Source organism: Dipodomys merriami, unplaced genomic scaffold (assembly GCF_024711535.1).
Source record: "Dipodomys merriami isolate MVZ:Mamm:240054 unplaced genomic scaffold, mDipMer1.0.p SCAF_9, whole genome shotgun sequence".
Classification (NCBI taxonomy): domain Eukaryota; kingdom Metazoa; phylum Chordata; class Mammalia; order Rodentia; family Heteromyidae; genus Dipodomys; species Dipodomys merriami.
The window spans coordinates 15,151,715-15,176,213 of record NW_027206512.1 but is presented as its reverse complement, the minus strand read 5'-3'; the positions used below and the strand labels follow the sequence as shown (position 1 = coordinate 15,176,213).

At 41.6% G+C, this 24,499-nt stretch overlaps 1 protein-coding gene across 1 annotated transcript in view; it reads right to left on the bottom strand.

The window, feature by feature from the left end:
* Scd5 (stearoyl-CoA desaturase 5) overlaps positions 1-24,499 on the bottom strand; it is a 112,275-nt gene that overhangs the window by 35,281 nt on the left and 52,495 nt on the right. Inside the window, exon 2 of the mRNA XM_070013213.1 lies at positions 13,561-13,691. Within this exon, the coding sequence (XP_069869314.1) occupies positions 13,561-13,691 (131 nt within the window). The remainder of the gene's footprint in view (positions 1-13,560; positions 13,692-24,499) is intronic.

Sequence of the window (24,499 nt, the reverse complement as noted above, 5' to 3'; positions counted from 1 at the left end):
GTCACTGATAAAGCAGATAAAGAGATGGCACCAATGGTGCACTCCTGTAATCCTAGCTACTCAGGAGGTTGAGATCTGAGGATTTCGGGTCACAGCCAGCACAAGCAGGAAAGTCCATGAGACTTCTATCTCCAGGAACCAGAAAACTGGAAGTGGAGCTATGGTTAAAGTGGTAGAGTGCCAGCCTTGAGCAAAAGAGCTCAGGGACAGAGTCCAGGCCCTGTGTTTAAAACCCACAACCAAAATGAAGGGGGAAAAAAAGTAGATAAAGAGCAAGATCATACCTTGATCCTTCAGAGCCCTTTTCTTTCCACTCATCTACATTTTGCTACTGCCCTGGAGTGACTGGGAGCTGGTGGGTGGGTGGAGCCTATGTGTGAGAAGCTTTTGAGTGTAGTGAAAAGGTGTGTGTACTCAGGGCTTGTTTTGGCACCGTCAGTTTGTGCTAAGTTAAAGGGAAAGCTGAGAATTCAAGAGGAGGTAGTGTTGGGTGAAGTGAACTCTGAGAGTAGGAAGTGAATGGAGATTGCTGAACCAAAATCCATAACCCCCTGAACCAAAATCCATAACCCCAGCGGTATCCCGACGATAATCCTGACCATCTCTCTCCCTCCCAGGCTTTACACAGTGCTGTGTTTACACATGTCACTCTGTCACATTTATATCATGGAGAAGAAAGAAAAACTCACACAGACAAAAGATGAATGCCAGCCATGCACTAACTCTCAAGAGTCATTCCAACCATACATGGTCTGCGATACTTTTTTTTTTTTTTTTTTGGTCGCTCGTGGGGCTTGAACTCTGGGCTTGGACGCTGTCCCTGCGCTTTTCAGCTCAAGGCGAGTGCTCTACCGCTTGAGGCAAAGCACCACTTCCAGTTTTCTGGTGGGTTATTGGAGATGAGAGTCTCACGGACTTTCTTGCCCGGGCTGGCTTTGAACCGAGATCCTCAGATCTCAGCCTCCTGAGTAGCTAGAATTACAGGCGTGAGCCACCTGTGCCTGGCCTTTTTTTTTTTTTTTTTTTTTTTCTTTTTGACAGTAATGTGGTTTATATTCAGGGCTTTGTGTTTGCTAAGCCAGTACTCTACTATTGAACCATGCTCCTGGCTCTTTTTAGCACTTTCGACATGCCTGGGCTAATACGTGATCCTCCTATTTTAGGCTTCCCACCTTAACTAGGATGACAGGTGTTGTTATCAGGCCTATTTTTTTGACTTTTCTTAAGATGGGAGTGTCAGACACTCTTTTGCCTTGGCTGCCTTGAACAGTGACCCTCCCTGTCTCAACCTCTCAAGTAGCTAGGATTACAGATGTGATCTACCAGCACCAGGCTTTAGTTAATATTTGTTTATGTCCCTCTCTTGTTCTCACTAGCACTCACTAGCACCAGTCACACTTCAACTGGTGTGAATTGCCCTGACTTGAACCCATCCTCTACCTCTGCCTTTACTACTTAACTACCCATCCTCAGTATTGGAGTCTTCGTTGAAAGTGATCAGTTGGCAATTCTTTCTCCTAATTCATACTTTGTGTGTTTGAGACATGGATGGAGGCTACAAAATAAACCAGAACTCCGTTTCCCCTCCTTTCTTTCATATTCAAAATCAATTCTTGAATGGTATCACCTAAAGGACAAATGAAAAGTATCTATTAAGTTTCCATTGGTTGGTAAGACAGGGCTCAGTGGGGGCAGCATGGACCTTGTCCCATTCACAAGTCTGAAACCAGAGTCATGTCTTGGTTTTTCCCAGCCTGGCTAGAAATAGAAGTTTGCTTCTGACCAGACACCTAGGCAGCTTTTCTGTCCCCTAATTCAATGTTATGTGGACTTAAAGTTCCCAAAGGAGAAATGACAAGGTGGCATCAAAACACAGCCAAAGGGAATTTCACTTTTATTCATCACTCATCTTTGTTTCTAGTTATTAGTGAAAAAGAAACTAAAACTAACATGTCAATGCGGTAGCTTGAGCAGGCAGGCTGAGTGGAGTGGAATGTGTGTGACTGTGCATCCATGCTTGTGTGTGAGTGTACGAGCACATAAATGCATGCATGCACACCCTGTGAGCAAATGACAGTCCAGCTATCAACAGTCATTCTAGCATTGGGTCAAGTTATCTCTACCTTCTAGAAACGGCAAGATTCAAGGTTCTATAGGGTTAGAACTTAATCTGCTCCAGGTCAGAGGCCCACATTGTACATTTCAGAAAGTGGCATTCTGTGCTTTTCCCCATTGTTGATGCTGGGTCAACCCCAATGTCCTTACAGATAGTGCTGACAATCAGTAAGAAGAGTCCAGAAAATCCCCAAAAGGTCCCGGCATCAGTCTACACCACAGGGCACTTGGAAGCATTGAAAGGGAAAATTGTTACCTGATATCTTACTTCTATGTGGCACTTTGCCTGTGTAGATTTTAGCTGAGCAAGAGTTAAAAACCAATCTAAGTGTTTTAAAATGTTTGCTTTTGGTTTGGGTTTTGGTTTTGCTTTGCTTTGTTTTGCTAAATACTAGTGGCCCCAAACTGTAATGCTAGCTATTCAGAAGGCTGAGATCTGAGGATTGTGGTTTGAAGCCAACAGGGGAAGGAAAGTCCATGAGACTCTTATCTCTAATAAACTACTCAGAAAAAGCTGGAAGTAGAGCTGTGGCTCAATGGTAGAGTGCTAGCATTGAGAAAAAAGAAGCTCAGGGACAGTACCTAGGCCCTCAGTTCAAGCTCCAGGACCAAAACAAAACAAACAACAAGGACAACAAAATACACTACCTTCTAAAAGATGTTTCAAAAGCAAGACTAGAAACTTAGGTATATGAAATTCAAATTTTACTGTTCATTAAAATTGTTGATCCCACAACTCCTGTGGAAATTGTATGTTCAGAGCTTGAGAAGTCATCAAAACTCGTCCTTGAAACACTGGTATAGCAGGAGCTCTGGCTGGCATTCATAAGGACTGAGACAGGCTGAAAGGAAAGCCAGAACAATGATGCACAAGGATTAATGTTGAAAACAGCTCAGTGTCTACTGAGGCGTAGAGGAAAGGCAATGAATAGAGACCACCGAGTGTCTGAGAGATCTGGTTTTCTTTAGTTTCTTCGTTAACGATTGAGAACACGGCTTACACATTCTGCTAATAATGTTTTTGGCTGGTGCTAAGTTAGGAGGTGCAGCAGACATCACTGAGGACACAGAAAGAACACAGATGGATGGGGGGTTAAAAGAGACCTGAAATATGAAGAGACATGATTACCATAAGATTTGATTTAGGAAAAGTGTAAATGAAAGCAGCTGGGGAAGAAATCATCCAAAATGCAAAATGATCAGCAAGCTGGGAAACCTGGAAAGCAGCAACAGAAGAGCATCTGGCAGGAGAGCAAGGGGATAAAGAATGAGCTGCAACAACATGTTATCCCAGCACAAATAGCAGGTGGTAGGTACAGAAAAGATACTTGTGCATTCTGAGGACCCTAAGCTGGGATAGCCTGTATTTCTAGGAGAAAAAGAGGCTGGTAGGAAACAAGATGTATGCTTAAGGAGCTTTGTTCTAACCATCGCTCTTCTAATGACCCTCTTCAGGAAAAGAGCAGAATGAAACACAGAGCTTAAGAATACATTTCCAAATAGATTATAAATATTCTGGAGTCCACACAAGCTTTATTTTCAATAAACCTATAATATGTTCAATAAACCTTGCAATATAAGTGCACAGCTAAGTTAACACAGAAAACCTGGTAGTTATCTACTTATCAGCCCATCCCATCCCCAGCAAGTAGATCGTTAAATACCCAATTCTTAGTGCCCTCAAAGTACAAAAAATATTTTGTTTACAAAAATTTGCTTACCTGAAAAATGCAGATAAGACCCACATTAATAACCTGGTGCTGGTGGCTGAGACCTGTAATTCTAGCCACTCAAAAGGCTGAGACGTGAGGATCATGGTTTAAAGCCATTTCAAGCAGAACAAAACTGCTAGACTCTTATTTCCAGTTAGACAGCAAAAAAAGCAGAAGTGAAGGTATAGTTCAAGCAGTAACATGCTAGCTTTAAATGGAAGGAAAAGGCCAAGGAAGAATGAGAGGCCATAAGTTCAAGCCCTAGTACCAGCACCAAAAAAAATCCCCCCAAAAATCTGTATTACAAGTAAGCACACAAAATGACTAAAACAGATAAGTAAAACTGATATGTGATAAACTACATAGGACCCCAGTCATTAACATACAGAGGCCAAAGGAGGCTATACATAGGAGTGGTAGACAAAGGCTCAATAGCTATGGACAGATGATGATACAAAATAATATTCTATGAAATGAACTCTAAGACAAGGAAACAAGAGACATTCTTTAGTTGCCATTGTTACTGTTTTAGTTTTCCTTTTGTCTTGCTTGTTAGTTGGTCTGCATTTGGGAGAGTAAAGGAGGGCAAATACATGGTGGAATTAGGATGAACAAACACAACAATGATACCGACTAGACATTATGTGGAAAGTGAACTGAATATCTCATGGATGGAAACAGGAGGGAAATAATGGCATAGAGGGATGGAAAGGGAGACATGGCTCCAAGAGAATTGTACCGATTGTATCTGATTCATGTAACTGTAACCCCTCTGTATATCAACTATACAAATACAACTAACAATTAAAAATTAAAAATTTTTAAAAGAAACAAAAAATCTGTACTAATGAGTCTCCATATTATTTGGGGAGCATGAAACAGGAGGAAGACAGCTGACTGCATGTCATCTAGGGAGGCACCATTTTTCCTCAGGATCTCTCAGGCTGTCCCATTTTCATTCTTCTAAGGAACATTTCCTTAGGTGATTTCTCTTCATTCACCTACTTTTACTGACCTAGATTCCCAACAAAGACAGAAGGGAGGCATCTCGGGTCTGTAGAAATTTTATTCTCTGTCTTATAAGGTATATTTTTATTGGTGGGATGGATAGTGAATCCTGCCAGATAGGACAAGATGAAAATGCTGTGTGTCACACAGCAGGCTTGAGAGAGTTCTCTCTCCTCCTCTCTCCTTTCCCTTGTACCACTAGAGCTGCCTGCCGTGACTGAGAGAGTTGTAAAGCAGCAGGTAGAGAGCAAGGATGCTTTGATGAACTGATAAATCACCATGATCAAGAGCACAGGATACGAGGAGCTGCTCAGACACACCAACCTATCTGCTCTTTCCACCTGACTTACAAATGCACCCAAGAGGGCAAAATCCACTGGAGGAAGAGACTGTGAGGCATGCCATGCTATCAGCCTTCCCAAATCACAACAGAAAGGCTTCTCAGGATATCCAATTCACAGAGGAAGAAGTAAACATCCACCCATCCACATCTACTCACAGGGAAACAAGGAAAGCATACAGTTTCTCAGCATGCAGTTGAGAAGTTGTATATATGAGGCGTGGGCTTGAGGTCAGGGAAAATGGCAAACATGTAAACGAAGGAGAGTTCTGAAGGAGCCGTGTTTGTCCTTCTTCTATCCAACTGCTAAAACATACTCTGCTAGCAAGGGTGAACAATGGAGTCCTACTGCCTGCCCTGAGCCCTGTCTGGCACTAAATACTTGGATGTTTAGACATCATTTCTCACCTAGAAAATAGAATGACAGTACCGATGTGATTTTGTGTTATCAAATGACTGCATAAGGACTTAATGAAGTGGTGATGGAAATTTAACACTCACTGTTTTGTTTTATTATTGTTGTTAATTATTAGACTCCTGCTAAAGTTCACAACCATGTGACTTGATATGTCTATAAGTAAAACTTGACCCATTCACAATAAGATGAAAGCTCAACAAACTAAAAACTAATAGCTTTTCTCAGAGACTCACAAAAGCTCAGGGTGCAACTCCAAAAGCTAGGAGACAGAAACAGCACAGAGAATCACAGATCCCTTGAGTACAAGCCTGCAGCTTAAATTAAAACAAAAGAACAATTTAACAGTGATAGGTGAGTACTAGAGGATAGATGAAGAAAAGCTAGAAAAGTTAAAAAAAAATCTCTGAGGGTTCCTGGTCCTGGGTGCGCCCAACACTGTCATGAATTTTGCCTCCAGGATCCCTATCAAGTTTTCCTGTGAAAATCTCAGGAAAAAATAACTTCAGGCTTCACACAGAAGGAGGAGAAAAATCAATGTGTTTGAAATACAGCCCAGGGCTGGGAAGGTGGCTTAGTGATAGAGTGCTTGCCTAGCATGCATGAAGCCCTGGGTTCGATTCCTCAGTATCACATACACAGAAAAAGCCAGAAGTGGCACTGTGGCTCAAGCGGTAGAGCACTAGCCTTGCACAAAAGAGGCTCAGGGATAGTGCCCTGGCCCTGAGTTCAAGCCCCAGGACAGGCAAAAAAAAAAAAAAAAAAAAAGGAAATACAGCTGGGACTCTCTATTTTCCTTCACAGGGCCAGTCCTCCAGAGAAACTATGTCACAGAGCCTTATCAATTGAGTTTCACCAAAGCCTAATCAATCTAGAGCACACAAAGGAAATAAGACTTTATCATAGAATTCCTCCTACATTAGCTAGCTATCCTTTACTGTGACAAACCCTTGAGATAATTAACTTAATAAGGAAAAAAGGTTGTTTTGAGTCACTGTTCCAGAGGTTTCAGTCCACAGTCATTAGGGAGGCCCTGCTGCTCAATGTCTGTGGAAATACAGTACATTGGGGGAATGAGATCTATTCACCTCATGGCCACCAGGAAGCAGAAAGAGAGAGGATAGGACAGGGTCCTTATATTCTCTTCAAGGACACTCAGCTTCCTTAACTACCTTGACTTAACTTCCTTCTACTAAGCTATACCTCCTAAAAGTCCCTCCACTTGCTAGCAGTGCCACTTGCTGGAGACAGTCCATATCTAAATTAGAGCATATTCCTCTAGAATGTTTTCCTTTCCTCTGATCTTGTCACCAGGTCCATGAAGCTCCTGTGTAAGTACAGGGATTACAATGCAAAGAACTAAAAGGTTTAGACCCTATTTAAGAAGAAAGCTTTAGGGAAACCTAAAGACAGTGAGAGAGAGCAAACAAAACCACTCACACAATCATTTTAAATGTTAAGTGCTAGTAAAAATCTGAACCTGGTAAGCATGAAACCACACACATAAGGTTATTTCCCTCAGAGCCTCTTACCTACTGCATCATGTCCAGTTTCAAAAAAATTATAATGTGTGCTAAAAAAGTAAAACTACAACTGAAAAAGAAAAGGCAAATACAAGAACCAGACTCAGATATGGTACAGATGTTGGAATCAGATTGGGAATTTAGAAGATGTGTGATTAATATAGTAGTAAGGGCTGTAAGAAGAGAAGGTGGACAGCATACAAGAATAGATGGGTAATGTAAGCAAAGAAATAGAAACAAAGAGGAAGAAACAAGAATAAAGAGGAAGTGCTAGAAGTCATGAATACCATAGCAAATGAAGAATGTCTATGATGGACTCATCAGTAGATTGGGCATGGCAGAGGAAAAAAACCCAACAAACTTGAACCTTTTTCAATAGAAACTTTCCATACTGAAAGGAAAAGAGAAAAGAATGTGAATATTAAGTTGTGAGAGATGTATATAAGGTCTGACCTGTGTGATGGGAATACCAAATGGAGGATATGGATAGAAGAAATACTTTAAGAAGTAATAGTTGAGAATTTTCCAAAATTAGTGATAAGCTCCAAACCAGCTATCTAGGAAACTTAGAGAACATCAAATATCAAAAACCCTACACTTAGGCTTGTTATATTCAAACTGCAGTGTGTGTGCATATGGGTGTGCACATGCATGTGTTTGTGTGTGTGTGTGTGTGTGTGTGTGTGTGTGTGTAAAAAATCTTAAAGAAGGTGGAACAGGGAGAGAGCAAGGGAAGGTGTGACATTGTTTACAAAGAAATGTACTCTTAACCTGACTTATGTAACTGTAACCCTTATGTACATCATCTTTATAATAACAATTTTAAAAAATTAAAGAAGACACTATATGAAAGGGAATGTACTTACCACCTGACATATATAAAGGTAACCCATTGCATTTTACCTCTAAAACAAAAAAGTAAATTAGGAGGGAAAAAAAGAAGCTGGTTGGGGTGAGAAGGGCACTTTACCTATAGAAGAATAGGGAACCAATTATACCATATTCTCTTTAGAAACCATGCAGGCAAGGAGAGAATAAAATACTTAATGTTAACAGAGAAAATTCCCCATGATCCTAGAATTCTTTACTCTGTGAAACTGGTATTCAGAAATGAAAGAGAAAGATTTTCAGATAATTTGTCACCTGCCTCATAAGACATGTGAAAAGCAAAGAATATAGGCAGAAAATCAGACATGCATGAAGAAAGAGCATCATAGAGTAACTAAGTGAAAGTAAAATAAAAACTTATTTTTCTTCTTTCTTTTTTTTTTTTTTGTCAGTCATAGTGCTTGAACTCAGGGCCTGAGCATTGTTCTTGAGCTCATATGATCAAACTGGAAGTTTTTGAATGGTTTATTGGACATTAAGTCTCACGAGGACTTTTCTATCCAAGCTGGCTTTGAACCACGATCCTCAGATCTCAGCCTCCTGAGTAGCTAGGATTATGGGTGTGAGCCACTGGCACCTGGCTTATATTTTTTTTCTTAACACCCAAAACATAAAGATTTTTCCAAGATAATAATGGTAACAATGTGCTTGGTGGTTACAGCTTATGGATGAGCACACTGAATGGCATCACTGCCACAAGAGACAGGAAGAAAGTATTAGGAATCCTCTTTTGTAAGGTACATGAACCACTCCAAAGTGATATAGTGTTATTTGAAAACGGACTTGGATTAGTTGTGAATAGATGTTGAAAATTCTAGAAAAGTTACTAATCTCTTAAAAAAAATAAGTTTATAATTGATATGCTAAGAGAAAAATGAAAATGGACTCATGTGAATGTTCACTAAAATCATAAAAGACAGTAAAAGCATAGAAGACAAGCTGGATGCTGGTGGCTCATGCCTGTAATCCTAGCTACTCAGGAGGCTGAGATCTGAGGATTGCAGTTCAAAGCTAGCACAGGCAGGAAAGTCTGTGAGACTCTTATCTCCAATAAACCATCAGAAAATCAGAAGTGGCACTGTGGCTCAGGTGGTAGAGTGGTCACCTTGAGCTGAAGAGCTGAGGGACAGCGCCCAGGCCCAAAGTTCAAACCCCACAACCAACAACAACAACAAAAACAAAAGAAAAAAAAGATAAAAGTGGGAAGTAAGAACCAGCACAAGAAACAGAAAACAGAAACATCATAGATATTAATCCAAGTATATAAATAATCACTTTAAATGTGAATGGTCTAAATTTACCAATGAAAAGAGAGTTGGGGGTTGGGGGGTGTATCTCAGTGGTTGAGTATTTGATTAGCATGCCTGAGTTCCTGGGTTCCATCTCCAGTACAGAGACACCCAAAAAATTATTCACAGAAGATTTAAAAAATAAGACCCAACTTATTCAATCGTATATTGCCTGCAAATCACACAGCAGAGCATTACGAAAGAACTTCAGTGGGTGATTTCAGTGGGTGACCTCGAAGATTTCCCAGCCTGCAAGTCAGAAGACTCAAGCTCCAGCCTAAATTTATCAAATAACTAATTGTGGGGCCTCTTACAAGTCATTATTGTTCTCTGGGACTTTGTTTATATTTTTGTAAAATAAGAGGATTTGGAGTAAATCACTTAAGCTCACTTTCAGCTTTAATTCTTGTGCCTCTTTACCATGAAGAAAAGTAAGCTCTCAGGGAGGAAGCTGAAGTATCTAGCAGGTGAACTGAGTTCACAAGAGAGCTGGTACAGCTGGCAAAGGTAGGTGCACAAACATGAGAGCACAAAAGCCAATCCTGGAGCCTGCTTGTGAAAGTGAACTTAGAGACTACTGAATAACAGGAATCCCACACAGGGTCCACATTTGACTAGGAGAAAACTGTACAGCATTAGGCAAGCAATTTTTACATTGACTTGCATCCTTCTGGAAGGAAGGAGGATGGACTAGAGATAAACTCAGGGCTCCGCTGAAGATAAGGATAAAGCAAGACAGATAGGTCTTTGTCAAGCATTCCTGCACAAACTCATCCTTTCACACTAAAAGTACCTCCACCTTTCCTGCTCTTGTTCCCTGTCCTATAAATAAATCCATCTTGTAAAGAAGAAAGAGAAAAGAGGTTAGGATGTTTAAGTCCCAACTTTAAGGTTATTCTAAGTATTCATGATCGTGTGTGTAGTATCCAGCAAAAGGCGTGCTAAGGTTAAAACAGAGACAATTATCACAAGCTTGTCCATTTTGGCCAAACGCACAAGCATCCTGTTGAAGAAAAGAGAGGGAAAAGCTTTGAAACTATCTTTTTTATTGTTTAAAAAAATTCAGGAGGACATCAAAGGGATGCTAACTCAATGACTGCATTAAGTCTATGTGTGGGGTCGATATTCTTCACTGGCAGATCACAGTCCATTCTGTTACTTTCCTCCGGGGTTAGTGGTCCAGACTGACTGCTCCCACTGACACTATATATGGAAGCCAGCTCAGCTTACCTCATGTAGTCTAGTTGACCTTGTCACAACCCCCCAGAGCCATGAAGCACTGAAAATTTCCACTGGGAAATTGTGGGAATTTGAATATTCCACTAGATGGAAAAACTCTAAGAAGACAAGGATTATTAAACCTACTGTCCCTGAAATACAGTAGGTATTTAGTGAATATCTGTGGAATGAATTTTAAAACCAAAAAAAAATCACAAATATGGCTCTTAAATTCAAACTTGATGATCCTTAAAAAAAATTTTTTTGGGGGGGTCCGGTCGTGGGGCCTGAACTCTGTCTGGGCCTGGGCGCTGTCCCTCAGCTCTTCAGCTCAATGCTAGCGCTCTACCACTTGAGCCACAGTGCCACTTCCGGGTTTTTTCTTTTTGCTTATGTGGTGCTGAGGAACCGAACCCAGGGCCTTATGCATGCAAGACAAGCGCTCTACCACTGAACCACCTTCCCAGCCCCTTAAAAATATTTTTAAAGGTATTCAGTGATTTTTCATGTATCTAATAGTCACTGTGCATTCGGTATTAGAAATTAGAAATGATAAGAAAGTCTGCCAAATCTCCTAAAAAGTAAGAGGAAGAGCCAGGTGCTGGTGGTTCACATCTGTAATCCTAGTGACTCAGGAGGCTGAGATCTGAGGATCGTGGTTCAAAGCTAGCCCAAGCAGGCTCTTATCTCCAATAAATAACCAGAAAACTGGAAGTGGTGCTGTGGCTTAAGTGGTAGAGCGCTAGCCTTTACCTGAAGAGCTGAGGGACAGCACCCAGGCCCAGAATTCAAGCCCCATGACCTAAAAAAAAGAAATAGAGGAAGAACAACACTTAGACTGATACTATAAGCTTGAAAAAGTGTTCCCATTATGTGGCACAGGCTGACCTCGAACTCTTCACCTCCTTCCTTAGTCTCTTTAGTGCTAGGATGACAGGTGTACCCTACCACATCTAGCTACCTGGCACTTTTTATTCATTACTTCATCTCCCCAGTAACTCTATGGGGTCAATTTTATTAGGCTACTTTTGCAGACAAAAAATAAAATAAAAGACTGGCATAACGTCCTATATTTAGCAAATGGTAGAGCCAGAACTTTATTCAAGACCTAAATGCATCTCGCTACCATCTTCTTTCTCTTCCAGTATGTAAAATTTCAGTCTGATACTCTGTTATGTGATGCTTTGTTAAGGAAACCTTTGTTTTCAAATGCTGAGTTATAAACAATTTCTTTGGGAAAAGAAAAATCAAAGTGTTAGGTTCTCAGTTACAAGTTATTTATCTTGTTAAAAAATCCAATAACATGAGTGTTTTATAACTACATCAATGTGTAATTTGAATCTAAATGCTATTGATTGCTTGAACAAAATCAATTGAAAATTATTAAGTCTTCAGAATGGCATCGCAGACCTAAATCATCAGTTTCTATGTTATGATAAACAAAGTACAATGCTGAAATATGACAATGGTTGAACTCCAAATAAGATGCAGCATTGTTCACATTGTCAAGGGTGAACACAGGTCCAAGAGGCTTCCAGCTATCCCTTGGGGTATAACAGCCTATGTTCCAGGACCATAGTACTCATCCTGACAGAGCTTAAATTATAACCAGTGTATCTCCATAGCTACCACCCATCCTAATTCTATTTCCCTAATTGATTATGTCATGTCCTATTTACTTTATGAAAGCTCAGCTGCACAGAAAAGTTAAAAATGGAAAAATGCATTCTTACCACAAGAGCCCTTGAGAAACACTCATGGTTAGGCTTTCTGGTGGGGATGGAGAGGCCCACTGTAGATGGGGTCACAACTGGTCACTTCAGTTGCATGTCTGAGAGTCACAGGGGAGGTACTAGGCTGCCTGGGCCCTAAAGCAATTTTAGAAATCACCATTCCTTCCCAATGGGTGAATGGGAATCATCTGCACACATAAATGGGCAAAAACTGAAAGCAAGTTACTCCACATGCAATGCCTGGATCAGGTGAGGAATGAAAAAAACAGAAATCCATAATCAGAAAGTGTTCAAGGTGACAGGAAATTTTCTAGCATGCAATTTTCTTAAAGGATATTGTCCAGCCCTAGTGCATGATCATCTCTTAGATTTTTATAGCTCCCTACAATTTTCAAGAATTGCCTAACAACCTTGGGAATAAAGCTGTAGGTCTTATTTTTACAGATGAACAAACAAGCGATGAGGATTGATTCATAGCTAGCAACCATCAGAATAAAGTTTCTGAGTCTTCTAACTCCAGATAAAACTGTCTTCCTGTTATGATCTTGTAGGGCAAACTCGGGTTTGGTAGGAGTGATGGATTTGGAGTCAGGCTGACCTGTATCTGCTTATCCTGGAGATATCCATTTTTAGCTCCACAAGCTGAGCCAGTTCTTTAATCTCAGTAAACCTGTTTCTTCATCTGGGAAAGGGGAGTCCACATAACTTCTAGCTAATAGAGTACCTGTAAGAATAAAATGTGACAGACAAGCCAGGTGCTTGGCAACTCATGCCTGTAATCCTGGCTATGCAGGAGACTGAGAGCTGAGAATCACAGTTCAAAGCCAGCCCCAGTAAGAAAACCTGTAAGACCCTTATCACTAATTAACCAGCACAAAGCTTAAAGTAGATATGTGGCCCAAATAGTAGAGTTCTATTCTTGAGCCAAAAAAAAAATGCTAAGAGACAGAACCCAGAACTGGCACAAGAACAATATGACAAACATATAGCATGCTAAGCACAGAACTTGGTGTTTGGCTAAAAGCTGGATAACCATGGAGGGCCACTGGATATGATCACAGGTTAGATGCTGAATGGGGGAAGCTCCTTTCTTCCTCCACAGATGAGCACACACAAAATCCTCAGGGACATATTCATGTATCTAAAGCCACAGGAGGGTGAAAACACAAATTGGGACAGACTGAGAGCACTGAGCCAGAGCACTGAGTCTAAGTGGGACAAGAGGGCGGAGGGGGGGTTCCAGGGAAGGTAATTAGTCCATGCACACTCCATCTGCACTGGTTCTCCTAGGCAGAAAATACCCTGCCCCTCCAGCCCACCTGGAAAGCCATGGAGTTGGCAGCAGCCAGAAATATCCTCAGGGGCAGCTTGGCCTTGTAGGACCTGTGGCTCCACAGACGATGGGCTCCAGCTGTCACGCCCAGAGCAGTCAGGAGGAAGCAGAAGTAAGCTGTAAGACACAAGCAGGGAGAAAGACACCGATCGTCACAAGCCTTCCCACATTCCCATGGGCATTCTGTTTCGCTCTCTGAGTAAGGCCCATGACATCAGGGGAAGAAGCTTCCACACAAAGAATCAATAACCTGGACGGGTGCAGCCTTGCCCCTGATGGGTAGCTGCCCGGCAGTAGCCAGGAGCACCAAAAACTTCCTTCTGGAGATGTTGACCTACTTTCAGAAGGCTTTAATTATGATTTCTCTCCTGAGCAAACAAGTCCGTTATTTGTTCATGTGTCTTTGGGATCTTGATGCAGTCACATCCACATGAGTGCATTTCCATCTTGGGTTTTCTGATGTGCTTTTTCTTGCTGTGTAGTGACTTTGCTCTCTGTATCACCTCTTCACTGCCCCCCACACCATGGTGAGTGTGACTCAAAAAGTGTATTTCTAAGTGCAGGGCAAACGAGTGAGGATAAACCAATCCACTTGGATAGCAAGACTCGATTTCTAGAGATCTTCACGTATAGCCTTCTGACAACCTGGGATGGGAAGGTTTGAAGTGGGAGATTTTATTCAGCATCAATGTATAGTTGGGCTTGTGGCTGCCACACCAATCATTGCCATCACTTCTGCTCATCACAGGAGTTCCTGTTCTCCAAAAACAAGCAAGGAGCTCTGAGTCCCTCACACAAGTCTCAGACCAGAGTGAAGCAACCTATTACAGCTCTTCTCGACAAGAATTAGTATGGCAACTTCAAGAATTAGCATGGCAACATACTCCCAAAGAGCACAATGTTATACTGGGCATAGTAGCCCAAGTTTGTAATCCCGTCTACTTAAGAGGCTGATATTAGAGGATTCACTGTTCCAGAATAGGCAGGATAGGAAAGATTGCAAGACTCTATCTCAACCAATGACTGGGCAAAGTGGTACATCCCTGTCATCCCAGTGACAAATGGAGACACAAATAGGAGTCCAGGCCAGATGAAGCATCAAGCAAATAACAACCATCAGGAAAAACAAACTGTCTGGCAGAGTGGCTCAAGTAGTAGAACACCTGCCTAGCAAGCAGAAGGCCCTGAGTTCAACCCTGAATAATACCAACAACAACAGTGTTATCTTGGTCTTAATCTACATTAATATGGTTGTGAAAACAAGATTCAGCCACAGCTCTAAGAGTAATGAGTAGTTCCTAAATATGCACAGTTTTTATGATCTTGAAAAATCATTCCTTACTTGAAAGATTGAAAGCATAAAACAAGCCAGGAGCTGGTGGCTCAGGCCACCAGAAGGCTGAGATATAAGGATTTCGGTTCAAAGACAGCCCAAGCAGGAAAAATCCATGAGAGTCTTATCTCTAATTAACCACCAAAAAATGTGACACAAGTGGTAGAGTGCCAGCTTTGAGTAAAAACGCTAAGGGACAGTGCCCAGGCCCTTAGTTCAAGCCTCTGTACCAGCATACACACACACACACACACACACACACACACACACAGCTCACAAATCTCACAAAGTGCAGTAAATAAAAGGCTCTGATCTCCTTTGTGATCATTTAACCTTGGTTGTGAGTCTGTGAAACACACAGCCATTCCTCATTTCTCATGTCATCCCTGACTTAATGTTTCTATTAATAAAGTTTTTTCGGTTGTCAAGTAGGTGACAAGGATGATCTGATGAAGGAGTCTAGACTCAATGAAGGCCTACCAAAGGGTGTCACTTTACCATTGTACTGTGTTTTTCCGTTTCACTATTACACAGTGGATACTATAAATTCCATTTCACAGATGTGCAAAATTAAGGTCCAAAGATGTTAAATAAGTACCTTGGGATCTCTAAGCAATAGAGCCAAGGGCCAAATAACAGATGAGCCCAGCCAAAAGTCTGTTTAGGGGTAGCTATGATTTGCGACATCTGGAATCTTAACAGGATTCCAAGGTATAGCCTTAGAACCCGTGTGGCCCCATCTGTTCGATTTCTGAGCAGAGAAACAGATCCAGAGAGCCTAACACCATGCACTGCCCCCTGCCCACCAGATACTGCTCCTTAGGCTACCTGGCTCTTCATGTGAGTTCCAACCAGGTCCTGTTTCTTGTCCCTGACTCCCCACCCACCATGTTCAGCTCCCTTTGAACTGTGAGCAGCTCCAAGCAGAGCTTTCTTGATATCTAGGCCCTGGGCTGGGGCAGATGTGCAGCGGGGAGGGGTGGAGGAGGCCAGCAGAGGGGAAAAGCAACATCTGGGGAAGCATGGAAGAAGATGCCCTGTTTGATGTCCGCTTTGCCAGCCAGCAAAAGTGCTGAGAAAATCAGTTCTGGATTCTGGACAATATTTGGTTATTTCTTCCTTTCTGTTCACTCTAGATTTTGAAGACAGGTTAAGACCCACAGACCCGTGGATGGATGGAAAGAGAAGTATACAAATCCAAGTGCTGTCTGGCGATATAGTCTCATAAAAGAATGTTTGTCTAGAAGGTGCAAGGCCCTGAATCCCATCCTCAGCACTGTAAGAATGAAGGAGAAGGAGAGAAATAAGAAGGGTAGACAAGGAAGGAGGAGGAGAAAAATGAAGTTCACACTTGTTCTTGCTCTGCCATATAGCAGAATGGTTAAAATAGACCTGGCTCTAAACCTCTGTTAACAAGTTCTCTATCATATCTCTGTCATATCTCTATATGGTTTCTTCATCCAAAAAGTGAGGGACATAATACCTTCCTCATGGGTTTGTTGTAAAGATAAAAGAGGTACTACCGCTGGGCATGGTGGTATATGAATATAATCCTGGTATTCATCGGCTTATGCAGAATGATCATAAACTCAAAGCTAGCCTGGAATATACCACGAGGTGCTGTGAAGGAAGGAAGGAAGGAAGGAAAGGAAGGAAGGAAGGAAGAAAGGAAGGAAGGAAGAAAGGAAGGAAGGAAGGAAGGAAGGAAGGAAGGAAGGAAGGAAACAAGGAAGAAAGGAAACAAGGAAGGAAGGAAGGAAGGAAGGAAGGGAGAAATAAAATAAAATTCATTTCATGTCTGTCTAGGCATATTTTACCTCTCCTGGTATGAAGACCATTCCTCAACCTCTATAAAATAGTCCCCTCTCTCATGGCCTCACTTCAAGCTTAACCCCATAGTTCACAATGTCTTGAGACATTATTAGTCTTGAAGGATACTACTTGCATGCCACAGGATGGGTCAGGGATACCCCTAAGCATCCAGGACACCGATACTTCCTAAAACTGACCATCAATTATACCAAAAGAGAGAAAACCCTGCTCCAGTTTTCCAAGAAAGTGCTTCTCAGTGTCCCCTGCTCATTCCCTGGCCACTGTACTTGTCCTAGATGCCTCACACCTCTGCTTTGCAAGCAACTCTAGAAATAATTTCTTTGATCAAATAGGCTCAAAGCAAAGGATTAGGATAAAGAAGAGCTAGTAGTTAAGTCACAGTACTCAAACTTTAACATGCTATCTGCACAACCAGGACATGTTGGTGAAATGGACCCACCCTGGTGATTCAGCTTAGGAAATCAATCGAGGAGCCCATCAATGTTCACCTCAACCTCCTGATCCTCCTGCCTCAGCCTCCTGAGTGTCAGGATTACAGGTGTCAGCTTGTGTCTCTAAGGACTTTGCAGGTGGTACTGCTGCTGCTGGCCCTGATTATAGAGTTTAGCTGCCTGGTTAGAGTAGAGTGCCTGGGAAAAGACCCCTGGAACTGTGCGGGGAGGGGGAGGGGCCGTGGGGTGGAGCGGGGGGGGGGGAGGGAGTGGGGGGAGAAACATGTCAAGTTTTAAAACTCAAGCAATTGCTCCTATTTCAACTATTTTAACAATTCAAACACAGAACTTTCATGGTGGACATTGAAGGCTGGGAAGCCTCTTTACTATTAAAATCTTTGAAATTCTACCACATTTATAGGAGTCAACAGTCCCTCTCTGCCATCTACCTCCTGCCAAAGCTCCACCTTTTATCTTATGAACTTCGAGGAAATGCATCCTGTCATTCCACTCTACACCCAACGGATGCAGCTGCCAAGAAAATGTAACAGAGGACGCAGGAGACAGAGGATATATTTCATACATCTTACACACACTGTCTTGTGTCCTCAACAGATGGTATTGTTCTGGTTGATTTAAAGCTTATATATGCCAATAATAATAAAAGTCATAGCAGATCACCAAGAAGCATAGAATTATGGCACATTGTGACACAACCCTGCTATTACACCAAATGTTTGTAATTTTAGGGAAAAAAAGAATACAAGAGTTATGTTCTTTCTTTTTTCATCTATTCATATTTTCATTGATGGTTATTTTAATTTTTGTGCTGGTACTGGGGCTTGAACTCAGTGCCTGATGCTCTTGCTTGGATTTTTCACTCAAGACTGGCACTCTACCACTTGAGCCACATCTCTACTTCTGGCTTTTTGCTGGTTAACCAGAAATTAAAAAAAAAACTCACAATTTTCCTGTCCAAGCTAGCTACAAACCATCATCCTCAGATCTCAGCCTTCTGAGTAGCAAGGACAACAACATTGATCATATTTTTAAGGGTCAGTCATAACAATGTTAGAGGCTAGAAATACAGAAAGAAGCCACTTGAAAGATATGTATTCAAATGTTTTTTTTCTTTCATGCCATTGTTTCTAACACATTTATAAGATTATTTCTTTGTTGCTATGTATGTCCCTCCCCCACAATATAACCCCTGCTTTCACTGTATTTGATGTTAGTATAATTTGTGGAGCGGAAGAGGAAAAACAAGACGTTTAAATCGGAATATAGGTAGACCCATTGCAACAATGAGATGTACAAGTCGTTACGTCGAAAATGAACTTTACAACTTTGGGGGAGGGAGGGGAAGGGCGGGGAGGATTGGGTGGGGGGCCGGGGGAGGATGGGAAGGGATGGGAAGGGGAAACAAAGGAGGAAGCTACAATGCTTGATAAGAAATGTACTCATTATCTTGCCCATGTAATTGTAACTCCTCTGTACAGTATTTTCACAATAAAAAAAGAAGCCACTTAATATGTATTCTAAGGATCTACAACACATGGATAAACGTATATGTACACATGTAAACATACAACTTCCAAATAAGAAGTGCTGTAATGAAGACAAGAGCTAGTGTTTTCCAGATAAGAAGTGCTGTAATGAAGACAAGAGCTAGTGTCTTTCCAGTGCCCCACAGTGCCCTTCCGACAGGCCAGTCCCCCCTCTTAGCTGCTCTCCTGCCACCTGTATTTACCCAAGTGGTAATCTTCACATTGTAACCAAATAAGGCACTATCTTCCCTTCCAAAACAATCCCAGGAGGACAACTGTCATGTCTGTTGCTTCCTGTGTTCTCAGCAGGTTTCTGTGCAACTAACTCAAAAAATAAAACAGTCAGCTAGGCTGACTGGCCTGTTTTAGAATCAGGACACTAACCTCAGTCAGGATCTCATGCAAGACCCCAGTCCAAACATGATCCCAGTCCCAGACATGACTTGCATGCCTGCTTCCATCACGCCCAACACCTCCTGTTCCCCTCTCTTCCTAGCTTCACTCCTAATTTCACTGAGAAAACCAAAACTTCCTCAGGCCCCATCCCTACCCATCTCCAGCACCTGCACCTGGGTACCCTTCTGTTACTTCAACCAGCCATGCTCATTAATGCAAGACGGTAGCATCCCAGCTACTCATAACACTTACATTTGACTCGGGAACCTGCATACATTAACTCTCTCTTGACCCCATCCCATCAGGATCCTATTCCACTTCCTTGTTCCTTTCTATAGCAAAACGTGGATGGTGCATCCCTGACTCTTCTCTTCCCACTCGGTCACTAGCCTTTTCCCCTCATCCTTGCCCCTTGTCAAAATGTCTCTCTTCCATGTTCAGAGGAGAGAGAAGTGTGCTCCCTTTACTCATGGGCAGTCTAGATAAACATTGAACAAATCACTACTCTAGCAACAGGGGCAATAAGGAGAGGCACAGGTACTGAAGGAAGAGGGGCTGGCATTCAGGTCGAGAGCACACATGAACAAGGCATGGAGGGGGGGTGCTTCCAGCATTCCATCAGTGAGGAGTGGTTTGGTTGGCTCCTGGCAGGAAGAGTCAAAGAAAGTGAAAGGAGAGACAGGGAAAGACCTGTATGGTGTTCAAAGTGATGTGTATGATCTTGAGGATGGTAGGATAGCACTAAAAAAAATGATATGATCACATTTAAAATGGAAGCTAGGAAAGCCTTAGTAAAGCTAGGCTGGAGTGAGCTGACATTGGAGACATTGTACTAGACACACATGGACACACAGGGGGACCTAGTCTGCCTAGGCTGTACCATTGGACATTCTCTGGTTTCTATTCAGGTTATTTTCAGCCCTGAAATCTAGAATAGAAAGGGGAAGGTCTTTGTAAAGCCCTGGGTTCAATGCCTCAGTACTACAGAAACAGAAAAAACCAGAAGTGGTGCTGTGGCTTAAGTGGTAGAGCGCTAACCTTGAGCACAGAGGGGCTCAGGGACAGTGCCCAGGACCCGAGTTCAAGCCCCAAGACTGGCAAAAAAAAGAGGTAAGAGATCAGGAATGTCTCAAACAATTTTGTGCTAGGCTACCAATATCAGAATTACTTGGAGAATTAGGTAAGACAAGGGCTCAAAACTTCATACCCTGAAAAAAAAAAAAAACCCTCATACCCTGGTGTGGGAAGATAAAGTCTCATTAAAGAAAAAGGAGCCATCAATAGGAAAAAGAATTTGTTAAACAGAATTTGCCTTAGAAGTTAAGGTTGAAGAAGTTACGGTTGAAGAAGGATGATGGTATCAGCCATGCTTGATAGCATGTATGATAAATTAATTAAACTAAGTGGTTGGGGAGATTTTTTGCTTTCATTTTTAAGAAAGTGTCAAAGATTAACACTGCTCTGTTTCCAGCCACCATTGAAAATGTTTGACAACTAGAAGTAACCACAAGTATGGGTGAAAACAACTCTATTCCTAAATCTGGCATCCAAAAATCCTTTGAAATCTGAAACTTTCTGAGTGCCAACGTGACTCCACAAGTAGAAAATTCCACAGCTGACATCATGTGTTAGAGGACAGTCAGAATGCAGATACATTGACAATATTGTATAAATGTACTCCTATGGTTTGAATGTAAAATGTCACCCCAAAGGGGGCCTGGATTGAAGGCTTGCAACTCATCTGACAGATGCATTCATTGAGAGGTAACTGGATCATAAAGGCTCTGACTCAATCAATGGGTTAATCTACTGATGAATTCATCAACTACTGGTGTTGTTGGGAAGGGGTGGAAATCCAAAGATGGGACTGATTGGAGGAAATAAGTGTTACTTGGGGCATAGTTTTGCAGGGTATATTCTGTCCCCAACCCCTTGCTTCTGAGCTGCCTTGGGGTGAAGGAGTAGCTTTGTTCTACCACACACTCTGCCATGACGTTAGATCTAACCTCAAGCAACCATGGATGGAAACATCTGAACCATGAACTAAAATAGTTTGTCCTCCTGAGTTGTTTTCTTTCATTTGGTCACAGCAACACAAAGCCTTACAAAAATAGTCACCTTTGGACTATGTGCACAAGTCTTAAGAAATACGAATACATTTCAAGTTTAGACTTCGGTCCTATACCCAAGACATCTCATTATATATATATATATATATATATATATATATATATATATATATATATATATATATACATACAAACATTTCAAAATTCTAAACATTTCTGATAAAGTGCAACCAATTGTGTAAGGATGGCTGTCTCTGGGACTGATGACTGTTGAGCATTTTACAATAGAAAAATTATTTTGTTGTTTTTTTATTCATCAATATTGGTTCAGTACAAGGCCTTCAGAGGTAAGCGTTGAATAGCATAGGCTCGTTTGGACGGAAATCTTCCTTTGGCTTCCTGCTTTCTCTGTGTCTCACTCTTGCCTCTTCAAAGCCTCTTCAAATAATGCAAAGCTTGTCTTTGAGAGAAAGGCAGAGGATCAGTTACTAGACATGAAAGTCTGCGCTCTGCAACAACTTATGGAGAATGTTGACTATTCCTTAGAGAAGCGAGGGACTCACTACAAGTTTGGATTGATGGCCAGTGACTTTCCTTGCTAAAGATTGGGGGATATCAACTTATTCTTTCCTAGTGTCAGTTCTCTCACTTGTGAAACAAACAAGAGACTAGGACAGAAGATTGTGTTGCATTCATTCTTATTACTAATTAACCATTGCAAGTTTGGGGCTAGATGACCAAGAGACTGAGAATCTAGGACAGAGGATATTCTAGATTCCAGCGGAATCCCTCTTTTTTTCTTTCTTTTTTTCTGTCAGTCCTAGGGCTTAAACTCTGGACTTGTGTGCTGTCCCTGAGCTTTTCTGCTCAAGACTAGTGCTTTGAGCCACAACTCCATTTCCAGTTTTCTGGTGAATTGGAGATAAAAAGAGTCTCACAGAGTTTCCTGGCTGGGCTGGCCTTGAACCATGATCCTCAGATCCCAGCCCTCTCAATGGCTATGATTAGAGATGTGAGCCACCAGCTCCTAGCTATGTCTGCTTCTTTTTTGACCAGAGGAGTGCAGGTCTTCATCTTGGTCCTCACTGTCAACCCTGGGGTGTTAACCAAACTTGCCTCCACTTAGCAGTGGCAGTGAAGGATCTTTGTCACCCAATCCCCACAGAGCAATCACAAAATACATTCTTCCTAGGTGTTACCACAATATCATTCCAACTTCAAAGGGAGTAAAAATGAAATAAAATAGTATTCTCTGAAGATATTATGAGTGCTTTGTCAGGTCTCTCTGATTGGGCAGCCTGGACTAGTTCATGAACTCCCATGTCTAGAGATTTCTTCACACATGTTATTCCTGTCAAGTTTGTTTAATTCACTATGAATGATTTTTTTTTCTTTGCAGCTCAACCAGGGCCTAACTTGTCACATTCATTGGGTCCTGATGCTTAAGATCCAACCTAATTTTAGTAAGTTGGCCAATGTTACAGACAAAAAAAAAAAAAGATAAACGCTTGAGAATACAGTGCCATTGAAACTCAACAGGCTAAAACTAACTTTCATTTCTTTGTAAATTTTTCTTGCACCTACACTCGGACTTGAACTAAGGACTTCAAATTCTCTCTCAACCTTTTTGTTTACAGCTGGTATTCTACCACTTGAGTAGCAACAGCTATGTCCAGTAAGGCTTTTTTTTGGGGGGGGTCCAGTCGTGGGGCCTGAAATCTGGGCCTGGGCGCTGTCCCTCAGCTCTTCAGCTCAAGGCTAGGCTCTACCACTTGAGCCAGAATGCCACTTCCGGCTTTTTTCTTTTTTTTGCTTATGTGGTGCTGAGGAATTGAACCCAGGGCCTCAGGCATGCAAGGCAAGCGCTCTACCACTGAGCCACCTTCCCAGCCCTCCATTAAGGCTTTTTGCTTGTTAATTGAAGATAAAAGTCTCAAGGACTTTTCTTCCAGGGCGGGTTTTGAACTGTGATCCTCAAATCTCACCCTCCTGCCTAGATAGGATGACAGGCATGGGCCACCAGTTTCCAGCCTCATCTTTATTTTGCATCACGCAGTAACACAAACTAGAAGAATTTTAGAATCAGAATAAAGATGACCAGCATGGAAATTAAGGGTTAAACTTCATTGTGAACAGGTTTTCTGATGCTAAGTGATTATAGTTAAACATAAGCATACTCCTTTCTGAGTCATGGAAGAAGTGGGGAAGATAAAATCAGATTTTTTAAAGGATCTAATATATAAAGATCTCCTTGGGACTATGTTTAAGTCTCCTTTAAACTTGTGTCTCAGTTTCTTGTGCATAAAATGGTAAGAACAAGACAAATCTGAGAAAGATTCTTCATAGTTTTAAAGATGAAAAATGTCAAGTGACTGACAGGTGATGAAGAGATATTTGATCATCTCCTTGAATGTCCTACTAAGCAGTGAGTCACTGAAAGCAAGACTAAGACCAAAACACAGACATATAGACCTCCAGGCAGTACTAGAATATGCTACAGTTAGGACAGCAAACTGCATATGACTTTCACCCCTCACAAGCATAATAAAGATAACTGAGAAGAAATCTCCATCCTCTTCTCTGCAAAGAAAACACAGTATTTTCTACTTGCATTTCAGATTGTATACCAAAATGCAATTTTTAATTGATATTCTTATACATAATACCAGTAGGGTGATAAACCAGGAGAGTTCAAGAGGGTTTCCTGAGGGCCAATGGCAACAGAAAAGAAATATCAATTTGTCGGGTGCCAGTGGCTCACGCTTGTAATCCTAGCTACTGAAGAGGCTGAGATCTGAGGATCACGGTTCAAAGCCAGCCCAGGCAGGAAAGTCCATGAGACTCTTATCTCCAATAAACCACTAGAAAACCAGAAGAGTGCTCACCTTGAGCTGAAGAGCTAAGGAATAGAGCCCAAGCCCAGAGTTCAAGCCCCAGGACTGACAAAAAAAAAGAAGAAATAAATAAATCTTTCCATTTCATAAGAAGCATAGACCATCTTAGACTTCCTCAGAGCTGAGGGATTCAAGGAAAAGGCTTCTAATGTTCAGCATAGTTGAACCTAGCTTGTCTTTGAATTCCATTCAAACCCTAAGACAGCTTTCCAGTCAGTATTACCAACATGAACTCTCATCTGAGTTCATTTGCATCTCACCATGAGTACTTACTTGAAGTACATCATTGGCATCTTCTTTATGACATGCAAAAGAAACAAAAAATGACAGCTTTGGGAAACCTGGGTATACTTTTTTTTTCTATGTGTTTTTGTTACAGTGTTAGCTCATATATTGTAATTCTACAACATCATGCCTTTTGG